The sequence below is a fragment of the Rousettus aegyptiacus genome, unplaced genomic scaffold (assembly GCF_014176215.1).
Source record: "Rousettus aegyptiacus isolate mRouAeg1 unplaced genomic scaffold, mRouAeg1.p scaffold_m13_p_8, whole genome shotgun sequence".
Taxonomy (NCBI): Eukaryota; Metazoa; Chordata; class Mammalia; order Chiroptera; family Pteropodidae; genus Rousettus; species Rousettus aegyptiacus.
Window position 1 is genome coordinate 49,580,983 of NW_023416311.1, and position 17,151 is coordinate 49,598,133.

Genomic DNA, 17,151 nt, shown 5'->3' on the forward strand with positions numbered 1-17,151 from the left:
GCTCTGCATCCATCACTCTATTTAAACATCACAACCCAAGGAGGCATTGTGGGCTCTTGGTATGGACTTTTTAATGGACAACTGAATGAGGAAGGCTTCAAAACATGGTACCACTTTCATGTGAGATTGCAGTTCAGAGGCCTACAACTTGTTTAAGGTCATGTACTATAATGACTTGGTCAATACTCCTGTTTTACTTAACATAAAAGAATGCTTTGAACACTCCAATGCATTGAACTATGTCATCTGGGTGCGAAATACTGGAAAACTTAAAACCGTTTCCATAAATTTAGAGTTTTCCATCGCTAGCACCACACCCTACATACACACCTTGGTCTCACTCGGAAAACTAACCAACCCTTCACTCACCGCCAGGAAGTCAGTCGTTCCAGCCAGGAACTCTTAACAGAACGTTCCCGAACCTCTTCCCCGCTCCCCTCAAGCCCCGCCTCTTCTGGGCTCGGTCACAGCCTGTGGCCGCCAAACTACAACTCCCATAAAGTCGTGCGAGGACACTGGCCCTCTTCCGGAAGTCAGAAAGGCTCCTTCCGGCGCTGGGAAGAGCAAGGGTGGGACTGTTCCTGACTAGTCCTTCGACCGTTTGCCGGTTTCCTCTGTTCTGGTCGTCTTTTGGTTAGTAGCAGCTTCGGCGAGTTGATCGGCCCTACTATGGGGCCGGTGACCAGTTCTCAATGCTCTTTTGCCTCCGCTCAGTCCTGCTCCGCCCTGCTTAGTGGCGTAGCGCAAGCACCGGAGCAAGCATGGGAGCGGCGGCTGGGCAGCCAGGGCTCCGAGGAGGGGTTGGGGAGCGCAGCCGATCCTGCTGCTGGTGGCGTTTCCAGTTCAGTCTTTGAGATGGGGAAAAGAAAATGCTGCTTCAAGTGTGGGTCCACATTAATAGAAGGAATCTCGCAGAATATAAACTCAAGGCCTTTGGCCGTTTCAAGAGACCTTTGTACATGGATGGCTTTTTATTGGTTAAATGGCCATCTTGACTGCTCAAGAAAGTGGAATTTTTTAAATAATAGTCAGTGACTTCAAAAAAGTAACAGCCACATTTGAGGTTTGCTCCCCCTTTCCCCGCCCCCATTTCCAGTCTGTCTGTCTGTCTATCTATCTTTGTAACTTTGGGCAAGTCATGAGCCCTGAGTAACATCAGTAAAGGGTGGATGTTGATTTGGATAAAATCTTAGGACCCTTTAAACCTAAGATTCTTTTAAATGACCTCTCAGAATAGTCCGTGCTCTTCTTGCAAAGCAAGGGTAACATATAGCAGAATCACCTCATCCTAACTTCAAGTCCTTACCTTCTGGAGTACCTGTCAATGAGAAATGAAAAAGTAAATCAAGCAGTGAAGTTGGATTTCAGAATTTGCATGTTTCTCTGGAATGAGTAATGGTTCTATTTCTAGATAGCATTTCTGCTGAGAAAGCTGAGGAGAAAAGTACATTTTCAACTTTCTCCTGAGAATACTGTGTGTATAAGCACCACACGCTACAGAATGGTACAATATTTTCGGAGGACAGTTTGGCAGTCACCTAGAGTGGCCAGCGGGGAGGATGAGGAGCTGACTATGAATTTAAAACATGAGACAGTAAAATATTGCTTCAGGTAAACCTAACTAGCGGACCTGTATGATAAAATTTTATGGAAAATAAATTTAATGAAAAGACAACTTGGAAAGAAAACTACACATGAATCAGTATGTAACAATGCTTGAAAACTAAGTCCTTAAAATTTGTACCTTTCGTTATTCATAATATTTTTAAAGCATTTAGAAATCTCAGTATGAAGGGAATAATCAGATAAATTCTATAGTAAATCAAAAGAAAAAATTGTTTTCTAATATAGAAGTCACTTCTAATTCAAGTTGTAAACTGATTTTCAATATGAGGTTTTATCCAAATGTTTCCATTCCTATGAGTATATTTCACCTATTTATCAGTAGCAGAAAGATACAAACAAGAAGGGTGAACAGAAACAAGTTAATCTCATTCACCCATTTTTCCCTCAAATTATGTTCATATTATTCCTAGTATAAAATTGATCAAATTGTAGTGTCAGAACCTGACAGACAGGTGTCAAAAACTATAGATTATAACCTTTCCTCCTTTTTAGCCTAAATATCATGTTGCTTCAAATGGTAGAAGCCCAGTTAGAAGCCCAAATCTTTTCATAACAGCATTTCATAGAAAAAAAAAGTCGTATCTTAGAAAAAGTATTTTGAGAAGTTCATAAGTAACTGAAACATGAACCATTTCCAGAAAAAAAAATAGCTCAGTTTGTGCCCTACCACATTCAGTCCATGATCAAGCAACATTTATTAAGAGGTATGAAACAATAATTTTTTATATATTTTTTCTTGCTGAAACAACAGAGTGACAAAGCAGGCAAACAAAGTTAAGAGTATAGAAAGTGTCTGTGATTCAGGGATAGTGACCAATAGAACAGTGTCCAATAAAAGATCTAAAATATATGGTCATCTGATTTATAACAACGAAAATACTGCAATTCAATGAGCCAAAGATGGTAATTTCAAGAATGATGCCCAGTCATATGGATTATCCAATGGGATAAAAACGTATCTTAACCCCTACTTCGTGCCATGAACAAAAAGCAATTCAAAATAGAATGCAGAATTAATTATAGAAGATAAAGCAATAAATTGATTTCAATTGAAACTTAGATTTTGAATAATTTGTTGTAGGATCGTAATTTCTCTGAGGGCCGACACCTGTTCCTGGTAACATAGAATCTAAGAGGATACTTGTTATCTACTAAAAACTTCTGCCTTAACTTCTATCTACTTTAATCTCCCTAATGCTCCTAGTCCATATTGAAGTCCCTCTGGTCTGCCTCAAATACCTGCTCCTCTTTGTAAAGCTATTACTGTACTCCCTCTCCCAAGGATATGGCCCTCTCATCTGTTACCAAAACTCTTTATACATCTGCCATGTTGAATTATATTAAAATTCTTAACTGATAACAATTTTGAAATGTATGCCGTGGTAACATTTCACTACCTTTTGATGAATATGTTGTTTTAGAAACCGCATATTTTATTCTAATTATGTTAGCATTCAGATAATGTTGAACATGATATAAAAAGCAATTGAAAATGGTTTTTTTCTATTTTCCTTTTTTAAGGAAGAAATGTCTTCTGTAAAAAGTCTAAAGCAAGAAATAATTTCCCAGTTTCACTGTTCTGCTGCAGAAGGTGATATTGCCAGGTTAACAGGAATACTCAGTCATTCTCCATCTCTCCTCAATGAAACATCTGAAAAGGGCTGGACTGCTTTAATGTATGCTGCAAGGAATGGACACGTAGATGTTGTCCAACTTCTACTTGAGAAAGGGTAAACATTTTAGGCCGTACCATTTGAAGGGGTGTGTGGTTTAATTTCTAAGTTACATTTTTTTTCTTTAAAATTTTTCTTGTAGCTATATTCATATCATTGGTCTCAAAAATAATTCTTTGGCTAGTTTTGTTTTATAAAAATGTAGCATAATTTCTAACAAAAAGCTTTTAACTTTTTATCGAGGAATTAACATTTTATACTTAATAGCAAAGCAAATTTATGAGTTAATCTAATATTTTCTTCCCAAATAGAAAAAATAAAACTACCCAGTAGGACTACCAAGAACCCCTTGTAAAATTTTAGTGTCTCATAGCATATAAAACTTATTGCTTTTTTATTTTATAATTATCCAGAAATTTTAAATATCCAGTGTCTCTAACTTTTCATCATTTATGATTATTTCTTTTAAACTTCCCATTGGTGAATTATGTACTAAAAGAAAAAAAAAATGTGTGTGATCATTAAATAGAGGGGCTATAATGTGCAGCTGTAGATATTTTATTGTAATAAATGCTGAAGAAAATGTTTATTTCCTTTTTTATTTTTCCTTTCATCTGTAGGTGTGACAGATCCATTGTTAACAAATCAAGGCAGACTGCACTGGATATTGCTAAATTTTGGGGTTATAAGCATATAGCTAACTTATTAGGTAATGCTAAAGGTGGGAAGAAGCCTTGGTTCCTAACCAATGAAGTGGAAGAATGTGAAAATTATTTTAGCAGGACACTACTGGACCGGAAAAGTGAGAAAAGAAATAATTCTGACTGGCTGCTAGCTAAAGAAAGCCATCCAGCCACAGTTTATATCCTTTTCTCAGATTTAAATCCCTTGGTTACTCTAGGTGGCAATAAAGAAAGTTCCCAACAGCCAGAAGTCAGGCTTTGTCAGCTGAGCTACACAGATATAAAGGATTATTTGGTTCAGCCTGAGAAAGTCACCTTGATTTTTCTTGGAGTAGAACTTGAAGTGAAAAAGGAGTTACTTAATTATACTGGGGAAGCCCCAAGAGAAGAAGAAGATGGGTTAGTTGCCTGGTTTGCTCTAAGTATAGATTCTGACGCTGCCGAAGAGTTTAAGCAAAGACATGAAAATTGTTATTTTCTTCATCCTCCAATGCCGGCTCTTCTACAGTTGAAAGAAAAAGAAGCTGGTAAGAATTGAATATTGCTTACTTGTATTAGTAATAATCTGGTTTTTGTAACTGGATTGGAGTTATATGTATCTACATTTTCTAGGGAGCACACTTTTTCCAGTAAGTAATGATATTAGTCTATCTTCTCTAGAAACTTTTGTAAAGTTCTCACCCTAGGGAATCACTCTCTTACATAGTTACAGCAGTCTAAATCAGCCAAGATTAATTTCACCCAGAATTAACCCTAATGCATGCAGGTTTTACTCAATTCTTCAATGAAGAGTTATTGAGCACCTGCTGTACACTGAGCCTGATGGCAAAGACCTTGACTGTTTTGTTTTGTTTTCTTTTGCTGGGTATGCCAGTTCATGTGGGGCCTTTTATGCCATGATAATAAAGTAGAGGTTTTATTCAAAATTTCATTTAAATGTTATAACTTGAATTATGTCTAAGAAAAAAACAAAAAACAAAACCTTCACTATGGTTGCTTTGAAGATCATGAATTATAGGTAATTAAGTATGGAAGTCAGGAGTCTTTTTGAGAGAGGATTAGAGATTACAACATCCCAGGTAAGAGACTGTAGTGGCTTAAATTAGTGAGGTAGAAAGAAAGGGTTTGAGATATTTTGGAGATAGAACTGGTAGGACTTGATCAGTAGGTTGAGACTGTTACGAGAGAGAGGTGATAGTAATCTGAACTATGGCCTGAATTAAGGTTATAATAATAGAGATGGAAAAGAGTTACATTTAAGATATATTTTTAAGATAAAATCAACAGTACTTACTGATGGAATAGGTATAGAGTATATAATAAAGAAAAGGAAAAGAATGACTGCTAGGTTTGGGACTTTAGTAATTTGGTAGGTAGTGATACTGTTTCTTGATAAAATAATGTAGGGTGATGAATAAGGGAAGCAAGTAAATCAAGATTTCAGTTTTGGGCATGCTAAGTTTTAGAGGATATTAGAATCTGGAGAGAGGAGAAGCTATCCGAGCATGATATTCATATGGGAGTCATCAACACAAAGATGGTATTAAAATCCCAGGAGACTACTGAGATTACTTAGAGTTGAGCAGGCAAGAAAGAGAACCTCGGAATTATACCTGAATCCCTCTACATTTAAAGATCAGGTAGAAGTAGAGGAGCCATCAAAGGTGATGTTAACAGTGTGGTCATAAGGCAGGTAGAAAACAGAAGATATGTAAACCATGAGAGCAGAGTATTTCTTGGAAGTACTGGTTAGAAATGTTGAATGATGTTCAGAATTTAAGTGAAGACAAAGATTTTTTTTTTTCAAGAATATTTGGTTTTAGTAATATGAAACCATTGATGCATTTGGCAAGAGGAGCGTCAGTGGAATGGGAGGAACAGAGGCTAGATCATGGTAGAGTGAGGAGTTAAAGAGAGGTAAGGAAGAGAGCATTTGACTGTGTCACCTTCCATTAGGTCAGTCCCTTTCAGAGACTGCTTCGACGCCTCCACCCAAAGTCTAGAGTGTTAGTTTTATTCCCCACATTTGTGGAGAAAACATTGTGCTTTTTAAAAAAAATAAAATATATTTTCTTTGGAGATATATATATATATATATATATATATATATATGTGTGTGTATATATATATATAATTTTAATGTCAAAAGGACCTTTTTTTCTTTAACTATTGAAACTGAGGCCCTTTTACTCACTTGCTACATAAATTTACACAATTACTTAACCTCTCTATGCATCAGTTTCCTTCTCCAGGAAATGAGCATAATAATAATACCTATGTCATGGGATTGCTCTAAACATTAAATACAATGATATATATATAAATAAAGATTTTTACATGATGCTTGGCATATAGTTAGTACTCAAATTAACATGAGTTTTTCTTATTGTAATGATACTGAACTAATGTAGATATCTTAGTCTAAGTTACATATTGTAAGGTAATATAGCAGGCAAATATTTAATGTTGCCTATGGTTTATTGAATTTCATTGTTACATTTGTTTTTATTTATGATTTATTAGTTTTATTTTTTCCAGTTTAAAATATTATTATTGTTGTTTAAGATTATTTATTTCCAAAATCCTTGGACCAAATAATGTATTTTAGGGAGAATGTTTGTCAGGCATTTGAAATATAGCATTTCTAGTCTTATTGCCTCAATTGTACTATTTTTGGGCATGGCATATCTTTTCTTTAAGTACTAAGGTAAAGACGATAGCCAAAGTGTATATTCTAAGATTTATTCTGTTAGGCATCTTTTTCCATAAACAAAGTTAACCACAAATGTTGTAAATACAGTATTTTTTTTATGCTCTATGCAGTTTCCAGTTGTAAACAAAACATGTTCCACAGTGACATAGACGAGTAGTGGCTTAGGAACCAACTAGAGATGGGTTCCTACAGTTTCCTAATAATAATGCCTTTTATAGTTCAAGTCTATGTTAGGAACTGCCTTTGTAGTATATTTTTATAAAAGTCACTGTTGTAAAGTAACTATTTGTAAAGTCACTATGCACTAGAATTTTGTATATCCAAAATTTCAAAATCATCTGTTGTAAAAGATTGAGATAATACAGTGTAGTAGATGGATGTTAGTATGTCCATCTTATATGAAAGTTTTATTTTATTAGTTCAAATTAAAATTAAATCTAAATTTCATTTGTCATCTGTAGAATTAAATCTTTTACTTTAAAATAAATGTACATATAAAAATAGGAATACTAAACCTTTGATCACACAGCTATTTAGAAGATATATATCTTTATTGTGACTTAAGAGCATTTTACTTACATATTAATTTGTTTGTAATTTGTCACAGAATTAAAACTTTTTGTGTTTCTCTTAAAGGGGTTGTAGCTCAAGCAAGATCTGTTCTTGCATGGCACAGTCGATATAAGTTCTGCCCAACCTGTGGAAGTGCAACTAAAATTGAAGAAGGCGGCTATAAAAGAGTGTGCTTAAAAGAACAGTGTCCTAGCCTCCATGGTGTTCACAACACATCATATCCAAGAGTTGGTAAGCTTTTCACAGTGAAATCAGCCATCTAGAATCTTATGGAATAAGACATCTGGAAAGACATGATTTTGAGTAGCTGAGGGGTTAACCTTTTTATTAAGAGCATGTTTAATTTAATTACCGATAAGATTGTAAATACTATGACATACCTTCATGACTTTCAAGTAAATAACATTGTACATAATTAGCCATTTCTTATCCCTCGGTTAATCAATATGAATTTGATATGTTGAGATACATGATTTCAAAAGCTCACTAATCTGAGTCCACTTAGTACAGAGACAAAAAAATAAAAGCCCCAAAGTTCAGTGCCTATTCGAGGGATCCCATAAGCAGTATAGCCTGGAGCTAGCTTCTCATTACTGCTGGAATCTGCTTGTACCTTCTGTCTGTCTTCTAATTGCCTGCTTTGAGTCTGCTGTAGATTTAGATAACTCAGCCCTTTAAAACTGGCTGAAAACACACAGACCCAGCAACAGCAAAGGAGGTTTGAGAGTAAAATGCATGGTTTAGTGACATCTGTTTTTGCTGCTCAGGAGCCTTTTATATTCCTGGTTCTTGGTCATGATCTAGTGAGGATAAATCAATAAATCAGTGACTTTTGGAGAGATTAATTGTTATTTAATATAAATATACTTTTTTTTAATGGACTTAATCATAGATCTTTTAAAATCAATTTGTTAAGAATTGATATGGGAGAGGGAAATTCACTACATTTGCTATGGTAAAATTTGAATTTTCTCCATGCCATGTATTACCTTCTAAAACTTTTTTTATTAAAAAATAATATACATAGCATACCTAAGTACACAATACATGTTGCTATTAAGATGAGAAGGAAGGCAAAAATGATCTTCTTTTATCTGACAGTATCCTATGCGACTTCCCTGAAATGCAGGGAAGAAACAACCTCTTGTAACTAGATACTAAAGTCTTTTTATTGTCGTACTAGACAGTGACTTTATTCAGTGAGTCTAAATTATTTTTTTCTGTCATTTATACGTCTGATTTTTTTTGATAGATCCAGTAGTAATCATGCAAGTTATTCATCCAGATGGGACCAAATGTCTTTTGGGCAGGCAGAAAAGATTTCCCCCAGGCATGTTTACTTGCCTTGCTGGATTTATTGAACCTGGTAAGCCTTTTCTTAATAATTTTTATAATTTTCATTTAGCTAATAATTTTCAAATAAAAATTTTTGACAGCATTTGAGGAATCTTTGATAAATTATCATATTATAATACTGGGATTATATAATTTTTGTCTCGATAAGTGTAATACTTTGTTCTAAAAATTCAGTACTCTGTCATATAGCTTTCATATGTTGCCATTACCCAAGGTATCTGCATGATTTACACCTCACTTCTGTACTAGACTCAGCTGTTACCTTTTCAAAAGGCCTTCCCTGATAGCCCCAAATATATTAGCGCTATGCCCAGCATCCACAGTTCCTGTCATTCTGCCTGACTTTTCCTTGTAGCATTCATTACCACCAAACATGCTATGTATGTATATATGTATGCATGCATGTATACATGCATATATGTGTGCACATATGTAGCTAGCTAGCTAGCTGTTATCTGCTCATACCAGAAAGTAAATTCCATAAGGGCAAGGACTTTGTTTTATTCACTAGTGTATCAAGATTTTACCTTAGAGCAGTACCTCTTATGTAGTAGGAGTTCAATAAATATTTGTGGAGTAAATGAATAAATATATCTAATACATGTTTAACCTCAACTTCTAATAGTAACCTGCATTGATAAATAATAATAGTAAACATATTTACAGCCATGCTCTGTTCTGAAGGTTTTTCATATATTAAATTATATGATCCTCATACAACTTTATAAAGTTAGATACTGTTAAAGCAGTTTTAGATAGGGCACTAAGGCACAGGGGCTGAATAACTTGCCAAGGTCAAGTAGCTAGTAAGTGGTAGGGTGGGGATTCAAACCTGGGTGCTTTAAATCATTATGCTGCCTCTAGTAGCCCTAGGTTATTTTTTTTTAACTGCTATATAGCATTCCATTTATGAGCATTCTGAAATTCATTTATCCATTCTACTTTTGGACATTTAGTTTACTTTAAAGCTCTTGATGTTACAAACAATACTGCCATGAACATATTTATACTACTCCTTGGACACATTTGCGAGAGTTATTTAGAGTATATACCTGGGAATAGAATTGCTAGCTCATAGCATTTTAACCTTTTCTAGAGATTGCCAAGTTGTTCTCCGAAAAGCCTGGCCAATTTACACTCCTTTTAGCAGTACATGAAATTTTCTTTTATTCCACATCTTCACCAAGCTAGGATTTTCAGACTTTTTAATTTGCCATTCTGATGTGTGTGAAATAATGCCATCATAGTTGTCATTTTCATTTCCCTGCTGATGGAGCAACTTTTTCAAGTGTGTATTAAGCATACAGTTTTCTTTATGTCTGAATTTTACATGCTTATATTTGTGCCTATATTTGTTTTGGTCATTTATTTCTAATATTTTACAAAATATTTTTGCAAAATATTCCTAATATTTCTAAATATTGCAAAATATTTCTAACTTCTGGATAAACTTTATTTTAGAAACTATTTTCTCTATTCTAATTCTCAACTCCAACAAATCAAGTACATTTATAGGAATCACTTTATTTTATCATTAGCTGAGTTAACAGTCATCTAGAGGAAAATACTCATTTAGAAAGAAAAATATTAAGTTTCATCTTTGTGGCTTTTTAACTATTTTGAAAAGAGTTATCTGTGATAATTGACAACATAAAAGAGTTTCAAGATTTTAATGCAGAAAATCTTAGCTTTTTATAAAAATCACATAATGATATTTATAACTAGTGATAATCCATAAATGAAATACTGTATAAAGTGTTTGCATAGTGTTTAGCCAATAGTAGGTGCTGGATAGTTGTAGATGTTATAATTTTTAAAAGATAATTAAAAATTTGGACCTTTAAGAAATGAAGTTTCTTGGTATTTTGATTCTGTATGTGGTCATATACTTTTAAATATAATGTTTTCTTAAATTCCGATCTAGTTTTAGGTTTCTGCTTTCTGATTCTTTGAATTAGGTTTCTGTCCCAAGTGACTTCCAAATGTTTAAACCATTCGGAACACAAACTATCCAGGGCATGTTCATCAACTACTTGTTCTTTTGCTCCATTTGATTAGGGGAGACAATAGAAGATGCTGTTCGGAGAGAAGTAGAAGAGGAAAGTGGAGTCAAAGTTGGCCATGTTCAGTATGTCTCTTGTCAGCCATGGCCCATGCCCTCCTCCTTAATGATTGGTTGCTTAGCTGTGGCTGTGTCTACAGAAATTAAAGTTGACAAGAATGAAATAGAGGATGCCCGCTGGTTCACTAGAGACCAGGTAAAGTTCAATTTAATTTCCTTCTTCTATTGATTGTTCTCTGACTGTATTGGTTTAGGCATGCAGCAGGGTTACATGTTTTCAGCAAGTTGAATGAATGGCTATGGCCCACTCATCATGCATGGATTATAGTGTAATTGGTGTGTCCTATGGTAACTCATCTTGTAAGATTCATCTAGTAATGATGATTCTGTGCCATTTTCTAATTTCAAATGGCATTCCTTCAGATTAATACCTTTCAATGGACTTAAAATAGGTAAACATTATTTCAGAGATGAGAAACAGTAATATTATTCTTAGACATTTTATATTTTAATTTATAGCTTTAAAACAGCTCTCAAAAAATCAGTAAAAATGCTTAAAACTTCTAAAAAGTTCTTGTTCATTTTAAAATATACTTAAGGACAAGAATGACAAAACTGTATAAGAAACATATACTCACAAAAACTTTAAATGACATCATTAAGTAATATAATGAGAGATAAATTACTTGTCTGTGTTATGCATGACCCAAAGTATTTGTACAGAAAACAACTGGATACACCGCAATGCTAAAGACCTGAAATTCTTTCTGACTTTGTCTACACAAAATTTATTTTATGCTCAAGCTCAAAAAGCAAAAATTAGATTTTTTTTAGAATTTTATAAAACCAAACCTGTCCTAGAAGTTGACTTCACTTTGAAAATAAATTTGGAGCATATACCTTGTTTTTTAAAGAAATATGCCTTTCTAGAATTGAATCACTAACTCATTGAAGCAACTAGATACTGTACTAAATTTTTCATGTCAAATATGAATGTTGTCACTCTCCACTGTTGTTATTCACTATAACAGTCATCACATTTTAGTTGAATTGTATAAGCATATAAATGGTATTTAATATGATTGCATGGAAATACTAATACATGTTATTATGGCATATTTTAGGTCGTGGATGTTCTGACCAAAGGGAAGAAGCAGGCCTTCTTTGTGCCACCAAGCCGAGCTATCGCACATCAATTAATCAAACACTGGATTGGAATGAACCCCAATCTCTAAATCAAATAACTAGACTTTGACTGAGTAGTAATTGATTTCTAATACCAGTTATTCCTCAAGTGAGATTAGAAATGTCCACGTTCCTTTAAAAATATCACAACACAAAATATCATATTGGCTTTTGGAAATCCTTTCAAAGTGTACTTTTTATCTCGACGATACAATTTCTATTTTTATAAATTACCACATGGCCTCAGATTTTGTTAAATCTGAGTCAGCCTTCTCAGACTTTTTTTTTGTGCTCCACAATTTTATTTCACAAAACTGTATTTCTAATAAGAGAAATCATGTAAAGAAGTATGTTCTGAAAATGTAAATAAATCTAAATTTTAGCACTCTATATTAGATTAAACACTAAAGACCAATCACTAAAACCTATATAAAGGAATTCTCCTCAAAAGTCAGATATTAAATAAATCCCAGATGGATTTATATATTTATTATTAAATATAAAAATCATATCTTTTTTGAGAAATGAGGCAAATAGTTTTAATGAATTTTGAGTTTGATTTTTCGTCTTTTCATTATCACAAAGGTTCTTTCAATTGTTAATAGCTGATTTTTGCTCATCTTTCCATTATAATTCACTTTCTTCTCCTAGTTTCATTGTTATAGCAGTGGTATGGTTTTATTGTTGCTACTAGTCTTTTCATCAGTGTTAAGAATTTTGTATTTTAATAACTGTGATCAGAATATGATGTTCTCGTGGAAGGAAAGCTTCAGTGAGAGTATACCATTGTGTCTGGGACCTCTTCCTTAAACTTAAAATTAATTAATCTATATTTATCTGTTAGTTATACTCAAAGTCTTAAAACAAATGTCATTTTATGCTGAGAGGTACCTACATTAGCAAAAGATTTTATAATCATTACTAACATTTATTAAATTCAAATATAACATCTTGGTTTTGGCCTTAAATCTACACATTCTAAGAAGACTTTATAAAATAAGTATCAAGTTCACAATTTTGCAACATACAATTGTCATATTTTAAAATTAAATTAATTATAATTTATTAACTTCATTAAAACAGTCTGTAGTGTATAACCCAGTGCCAGATTCCCCCTCCAATATAATGTAGAAACTATTACTAAAAGTATATATAGACTAAACTAAAGTACCAGACAATAAGAATTCAGTTTACCAAATATTGTTAATTAAAATTTTAGCTACTAAAATTTATTTAACTTAAATAAAATAATTTTCTTAGATAAAACTTTATTTTACTAATAAGCAATTATTTTCTTAGTAATTAATGAAGGTTTTTTGATATAAGGCGTTCAACAAAATTAAGACTTTCACAGGATATTATGATATATAAAATTTGAACTACATAGGAATATAGAAAGTGATGTGCCTTGATTATTACGAAGTGTAATGACACCAAATCTACCTTTAATACTTACAGATCCTAAGATTACATCAAAAATTTCAAGTTTCCATAATGTTAGGATAGCAAAGTAAAATACAAAGTAAATGCTTTTGGCATTTAATCCTGTACTCAGGGAAAATCAGTATCTAAGTAAATTATTGTTTTAATGATTATGCTTAAATTGCTCATCTCTGAGAAGTGAATGGCTACATGTAAATAGAAAGAATAGCCAAGAAACAGTAGAGGTTCAAGTAATCATGAATATTAGATGAATGTTGTCTAATGGAAATGAAAGTAACGAAGCATTAAAACATTTATCTATTTTCTGTTTTATGTGTTATATGTGTTTTTAATATGATTTGATAAATATCCTCTGAGAAAATGGAAAAAGCCATATTTCAGTCATCCTCTATTTAGGATGAATGACATGTAAACAAAAAGTACAAAAGCCTTTTCCAAAGTTGTCATATTTAGAAGACTTAGATTTTTTATTTAAATTTTAATTTTACAGTTTTAGGTCATACATATGTATATATATGTACATACAGACTTACAGATACATATATTTGTCAGTAATTTTTTATCTTCAAATTTAAAGTTGTTAATCTAATGTCTGTTTTTATTGTATAATATTACCAGCCTTTGCATTTTTAATTTTTCACTCATTTACTATTTGTGGAAGGACTAGAGGTATTAGATAGAAGCCTACATATTTCACTTAATTGGAAAAAATGAGTAATTCTTTTAAAGATCAGGTAAGGGATATGGGTAAAGACAACGGAACAACCAAGATGAGGCCATGAGGTGGAAGGAAAAAGTATAAGTTTGCTGCAAATAAACTTGATTAAATCTCATATAACAATAGTAGTCAAAACTGGTCCTCAAACTGTGTTGCTAATGTATATGTAGCAAAATATTAGATGAAAATGTTCTATAAAACAAATTCATTATTTAGAATAAAATTTCCACAATGAAAATTTTACCAGAGATGAGAACCAGTTATTAGGTTCTGAATATTGGATATATAATACATATTATGTATATTACATGTATATATGTTATATAATATGTATATATATATGTGTGTGCAAGGTGGGAGTGGTAGGTGCTGAGTGAAATTTAAGTGCATGGTACACTTAAAAGGCCAGTTCTAGTAGAAAAATATCTAGGACAAAGTAATTCAAAGTGCAAATTGAGGAGTTTATCTGTCCACAGCGTAAAAGATCTAGGTCTTAAGCACTTGCAAAGAAGTTAGAAAAGGAGGGCAGAAGGGTTTGACTTCAGAGCAGATGAAGGAAGGTGCTTGATAAGGGGGCCAGATGCTTCAGAGCTTTGACACCGCAGTGGCAGATGAGAGGCAGAGACACAAAACTATTTTGGGAAGATGGGTAGTAATGCTGCCAAGAGCCTGCATCTTCCAAAAGAGTCTCATTGGTCAGGAGAGAACTAGAAAGGAATTGTTTGTGAAAATAAAAATGCTGAAAATATTTTTTTTTTTTCTATACAACACCTCGTTCTTTTTCTTCCGGGGACAATCAGAATTCAAAACAGCTTCTGAAAGAGGGAGTATGGTGTATCATATATAATAGATTTTCAAATAATTCAGTTTATTTGCCCAAATTAGAAATGGTCAAGAGGAAAGTCATTCAAGTAATAAAGATGGTAAAAATTGGTAATTAAAAGCTTGAATTATTGTTTAGGAAAAATTTTTTCAACTATAAAATGAACATTTGCACATGTTAATTGGACTAACAGACAAGTTCCTCACTCTATTTTCACTAAAGGATATCCACATATAATTGTACTCATAGGTAGAAATAGCACTTTTAACTTTTCTTTATTCAAGGATAGTGCTGCTTTTACTGCAAAGCAGACAATGCCATAGCATTGGACAATGAACATTTCTCCTTTTCACAATTCCCATTACAGTGATGCTTTACAGAATAGTGTGGGTGGCTGTGAAATTTTAAAACAAATTTTAATTTAAAAAAAAAGTCTGCTAATGGAAACATTTTTCCTTCTAACTAGAAGTCTGTGAAGAGATAGACAAACTGTAGCATAAATGATGAAAAAATGTCGTGGCTTTCCATTCCTGGGCTCTTGGGAACTATATCGGACCATCTCTTATTCTCACCCCTAATGGGTTAAGAACATTCTTCTGCTTAACCTGTGAGGTAGTTTCCTTTTTAGTAATGTGGAAGTTCCACCCAGTACAAATTGAAAATGGTCTCATATCTATTTTAAAACTGTAAGTAAACAAGTGTTCTAATCCAAAGTTTATTTTTGTTTAGTTTTTAACCTGCCCATTTTACTTAGCCTGAAATCGTAGTCTATTGGAGCAATGTTATGTTTTGAACTCAGTAAAATACCTTATGAATATTCATTATTGATTTCAGATAGCAGTGAGCTGAAGTCATCTCTATTAGTGAAGGTAAAAACTCTTTAAAATGCTATCGATCCAACAGCTTTGCTTCTAAGAGTTATTTTGCTTTTGCTACTGGATTTACTTGTATTATGAAGCAAATTTGAATACTCTCGTGTCAAAACTTTGTAGGATTTGGAACTCCAAATAAGAAGCCCTAACAATGGCTTCAAACCTCAGGGGCTGCGTTGGTCCTGTCATTGCCTCTGTGTGGTAGTGAGGGCTTCAAAGCCAACGTAGCCTCAAATGGGAAGGCAGTAGGAACTGTGAGTGTTCTGGGAGGCACCGTTGAGGATGAAAGGAGAAAATATGCCATCAGTACTAATAAATTGCAAATTTAATTCAAATCCAGATTTCTGAAGTTTGTAAAAGTTAATTTTTGCCTATTCTTTCCAATATCTTTCTAAGAACTACTTATAGATCTCTATTTACAAGCTCATGAGAAAACATAACTCTGGTTAGCTTATTCTCTTATAACTAATAATATTACACATGACTACAAAATTTTGACAATTATTGTTTCATTTTATGACCCCTATGAAATGCATATTAATATTATACCCATTTTACAATTGGCTAAGAGGTGTCAGCTTTCTCAAAGTTACATTGTTAATAAATAAAGCCAAAGCTTGGACCCAAGTAGTTCACTCCAAAACCTTTCATCTTTACACTTACTAGAGCTATCTTATAGAAGTTCTTTAACAATGCTGCATTACCAATCCTTTAAATTTTGGTCATTTTTCAGGTTAGGCCTTCTATATTATTATATATTTCTGTAGGTCCTTCAACCTCTTATTTGGTTCTCAAGTTTCTGCCTCCCACTGTCGGTTAGACATTTACCTTGCTGTTGCAGAGCCTCCCAAATACTGCATTTGTAAAATTAAATTATCTTATATCTCAAGTCTGTTCTTGTTTCTCTATTTCTATCCCAATAGTCTTGCAAGTGCCCAACATGGAATTTTGGATATTGTTATCCTTAATTTGTCTACTCCATCCCTCACCTTACCCTACTCCACACCCAAACGATCTCTAAATACTCTTTTTTTTTTCTTCTTAATACTTCTTAAATCTCAGTATATCTCTCCCCATCTCCCTTTCTCTTTCCCTTTCTCCATTGCCACAATCTTGTTTCAGGGTACTCACTGGTTTCTAGCTCAGCTCAGCTTCCTACTTGGTCTTCCCTACTTCAAAGTTTCACTTCCAGTCTATTCTTCACACTGCAGCCAAGGAGATCTTGCTAAAGGGCAATCTTATCTAGTCTTTCCCTTAAAATTCTTCAGAAAGACTTCTTTTTGGACAAAAGATAAAGTCCAATTTCCTTAGCATAGCAATTTGCAGTTCAATTCTCATCACTTTCTTCCAACCCTTTACATTTGTTCTTACAAAAAGCCACAAACCACCTAAATTTTTTGTTATGTATTAGTAACATTTATTAA

At 33.3% G+C, this 17,151-nt stretch overlaps 1 protein-coding gene and 1 long non-coding RNA gene across 7 annotated transcripts in view; one reads left to right on the forward strand and one right to left on the reverse strand.

Moving 5' to 3' along the window:
- LOC107509152 overlaps positions 1 to 444 on the reverse strand; it is a 153,147-nt gene extending 152,703 nt beyond the window's left edge. For all 5 annotated transcript variants that reach the window (XR_004952507.1, XR_004952510.1, XR_004952509.1 and 2 more), the window contains exon 1: positions 370 to 444. This is a non-coding gene — a long non-coding RNA (uncharacterized LOC107509152). The remainder of the gene's footprint in view (positions 1 to 369) is intronic.
- An 88-nt stretch (positions 445 to 532) lies between these two features.
- NUDT12 (nudix hydrolase 12) lies at positions 533 to 13,762 on the forward strand. Of its 2 annotated transcripts, none has more exons than XM_016141463.2 (7): positions 533 to 633; positions 3,148 to 3,356; positions 3,920 to 4,509; positions 7,332 to 7,499; positions 8,521 to 8,634; positions 10,683 to 10,882; positions 11,811 to 13,762. In XM_016141463.2, exons 2-7 carry the CDS (start codon positions 3,154 to 3,156, stop codon positions 11,919 to 11,921), a joined length of 1,386 nt encoding a protein of 461 aa, XP_015996949.1. In that variant the 5' UTR covers positions 533 to 633; positions 3,148 to 3,153; the 3' UTR covers positions 11,922 to 13,762. The 2 variants fall into 2 exon arrangements, with proteins under 2 accessions (XP_015996949.1, XP_015996950.1); XM_016141464.2 differs by having other exon boundaries at positions 555 to 633; positions 3,152 to 3,356.
- Positions 13,763 to 17,151: the final 3,389 nt, after the last annotated feature.

What these genes read in the sequence shown, in the direction of transcription:
- NUDT12 (XM_016141463.2), top strand. Translation starts at nt 3,154, where the DNA reads ATGTCTTCTGTAAAAAGTCTAAAGCAAGAAATAATTTCCCAGTTTCAC. An exon ending in CAACTTCTACTTGAGAAAGG is followed by an intron (nt 3,357 to 3,919) that starts GTAAACATTTTA and finishes TTTCATCTGTAG; the next exon opens with GTGTGACAGATCCATTGTTA. An exon ending in CACATCATATCCAAGAGTTG is followed by an intron (nt 7,500 to 8,520) that starts GTAAGCTTTTCA and finishes TTTTTTTGATAG; the next exon opens with ATCCAGTAGTAATCATGCAA.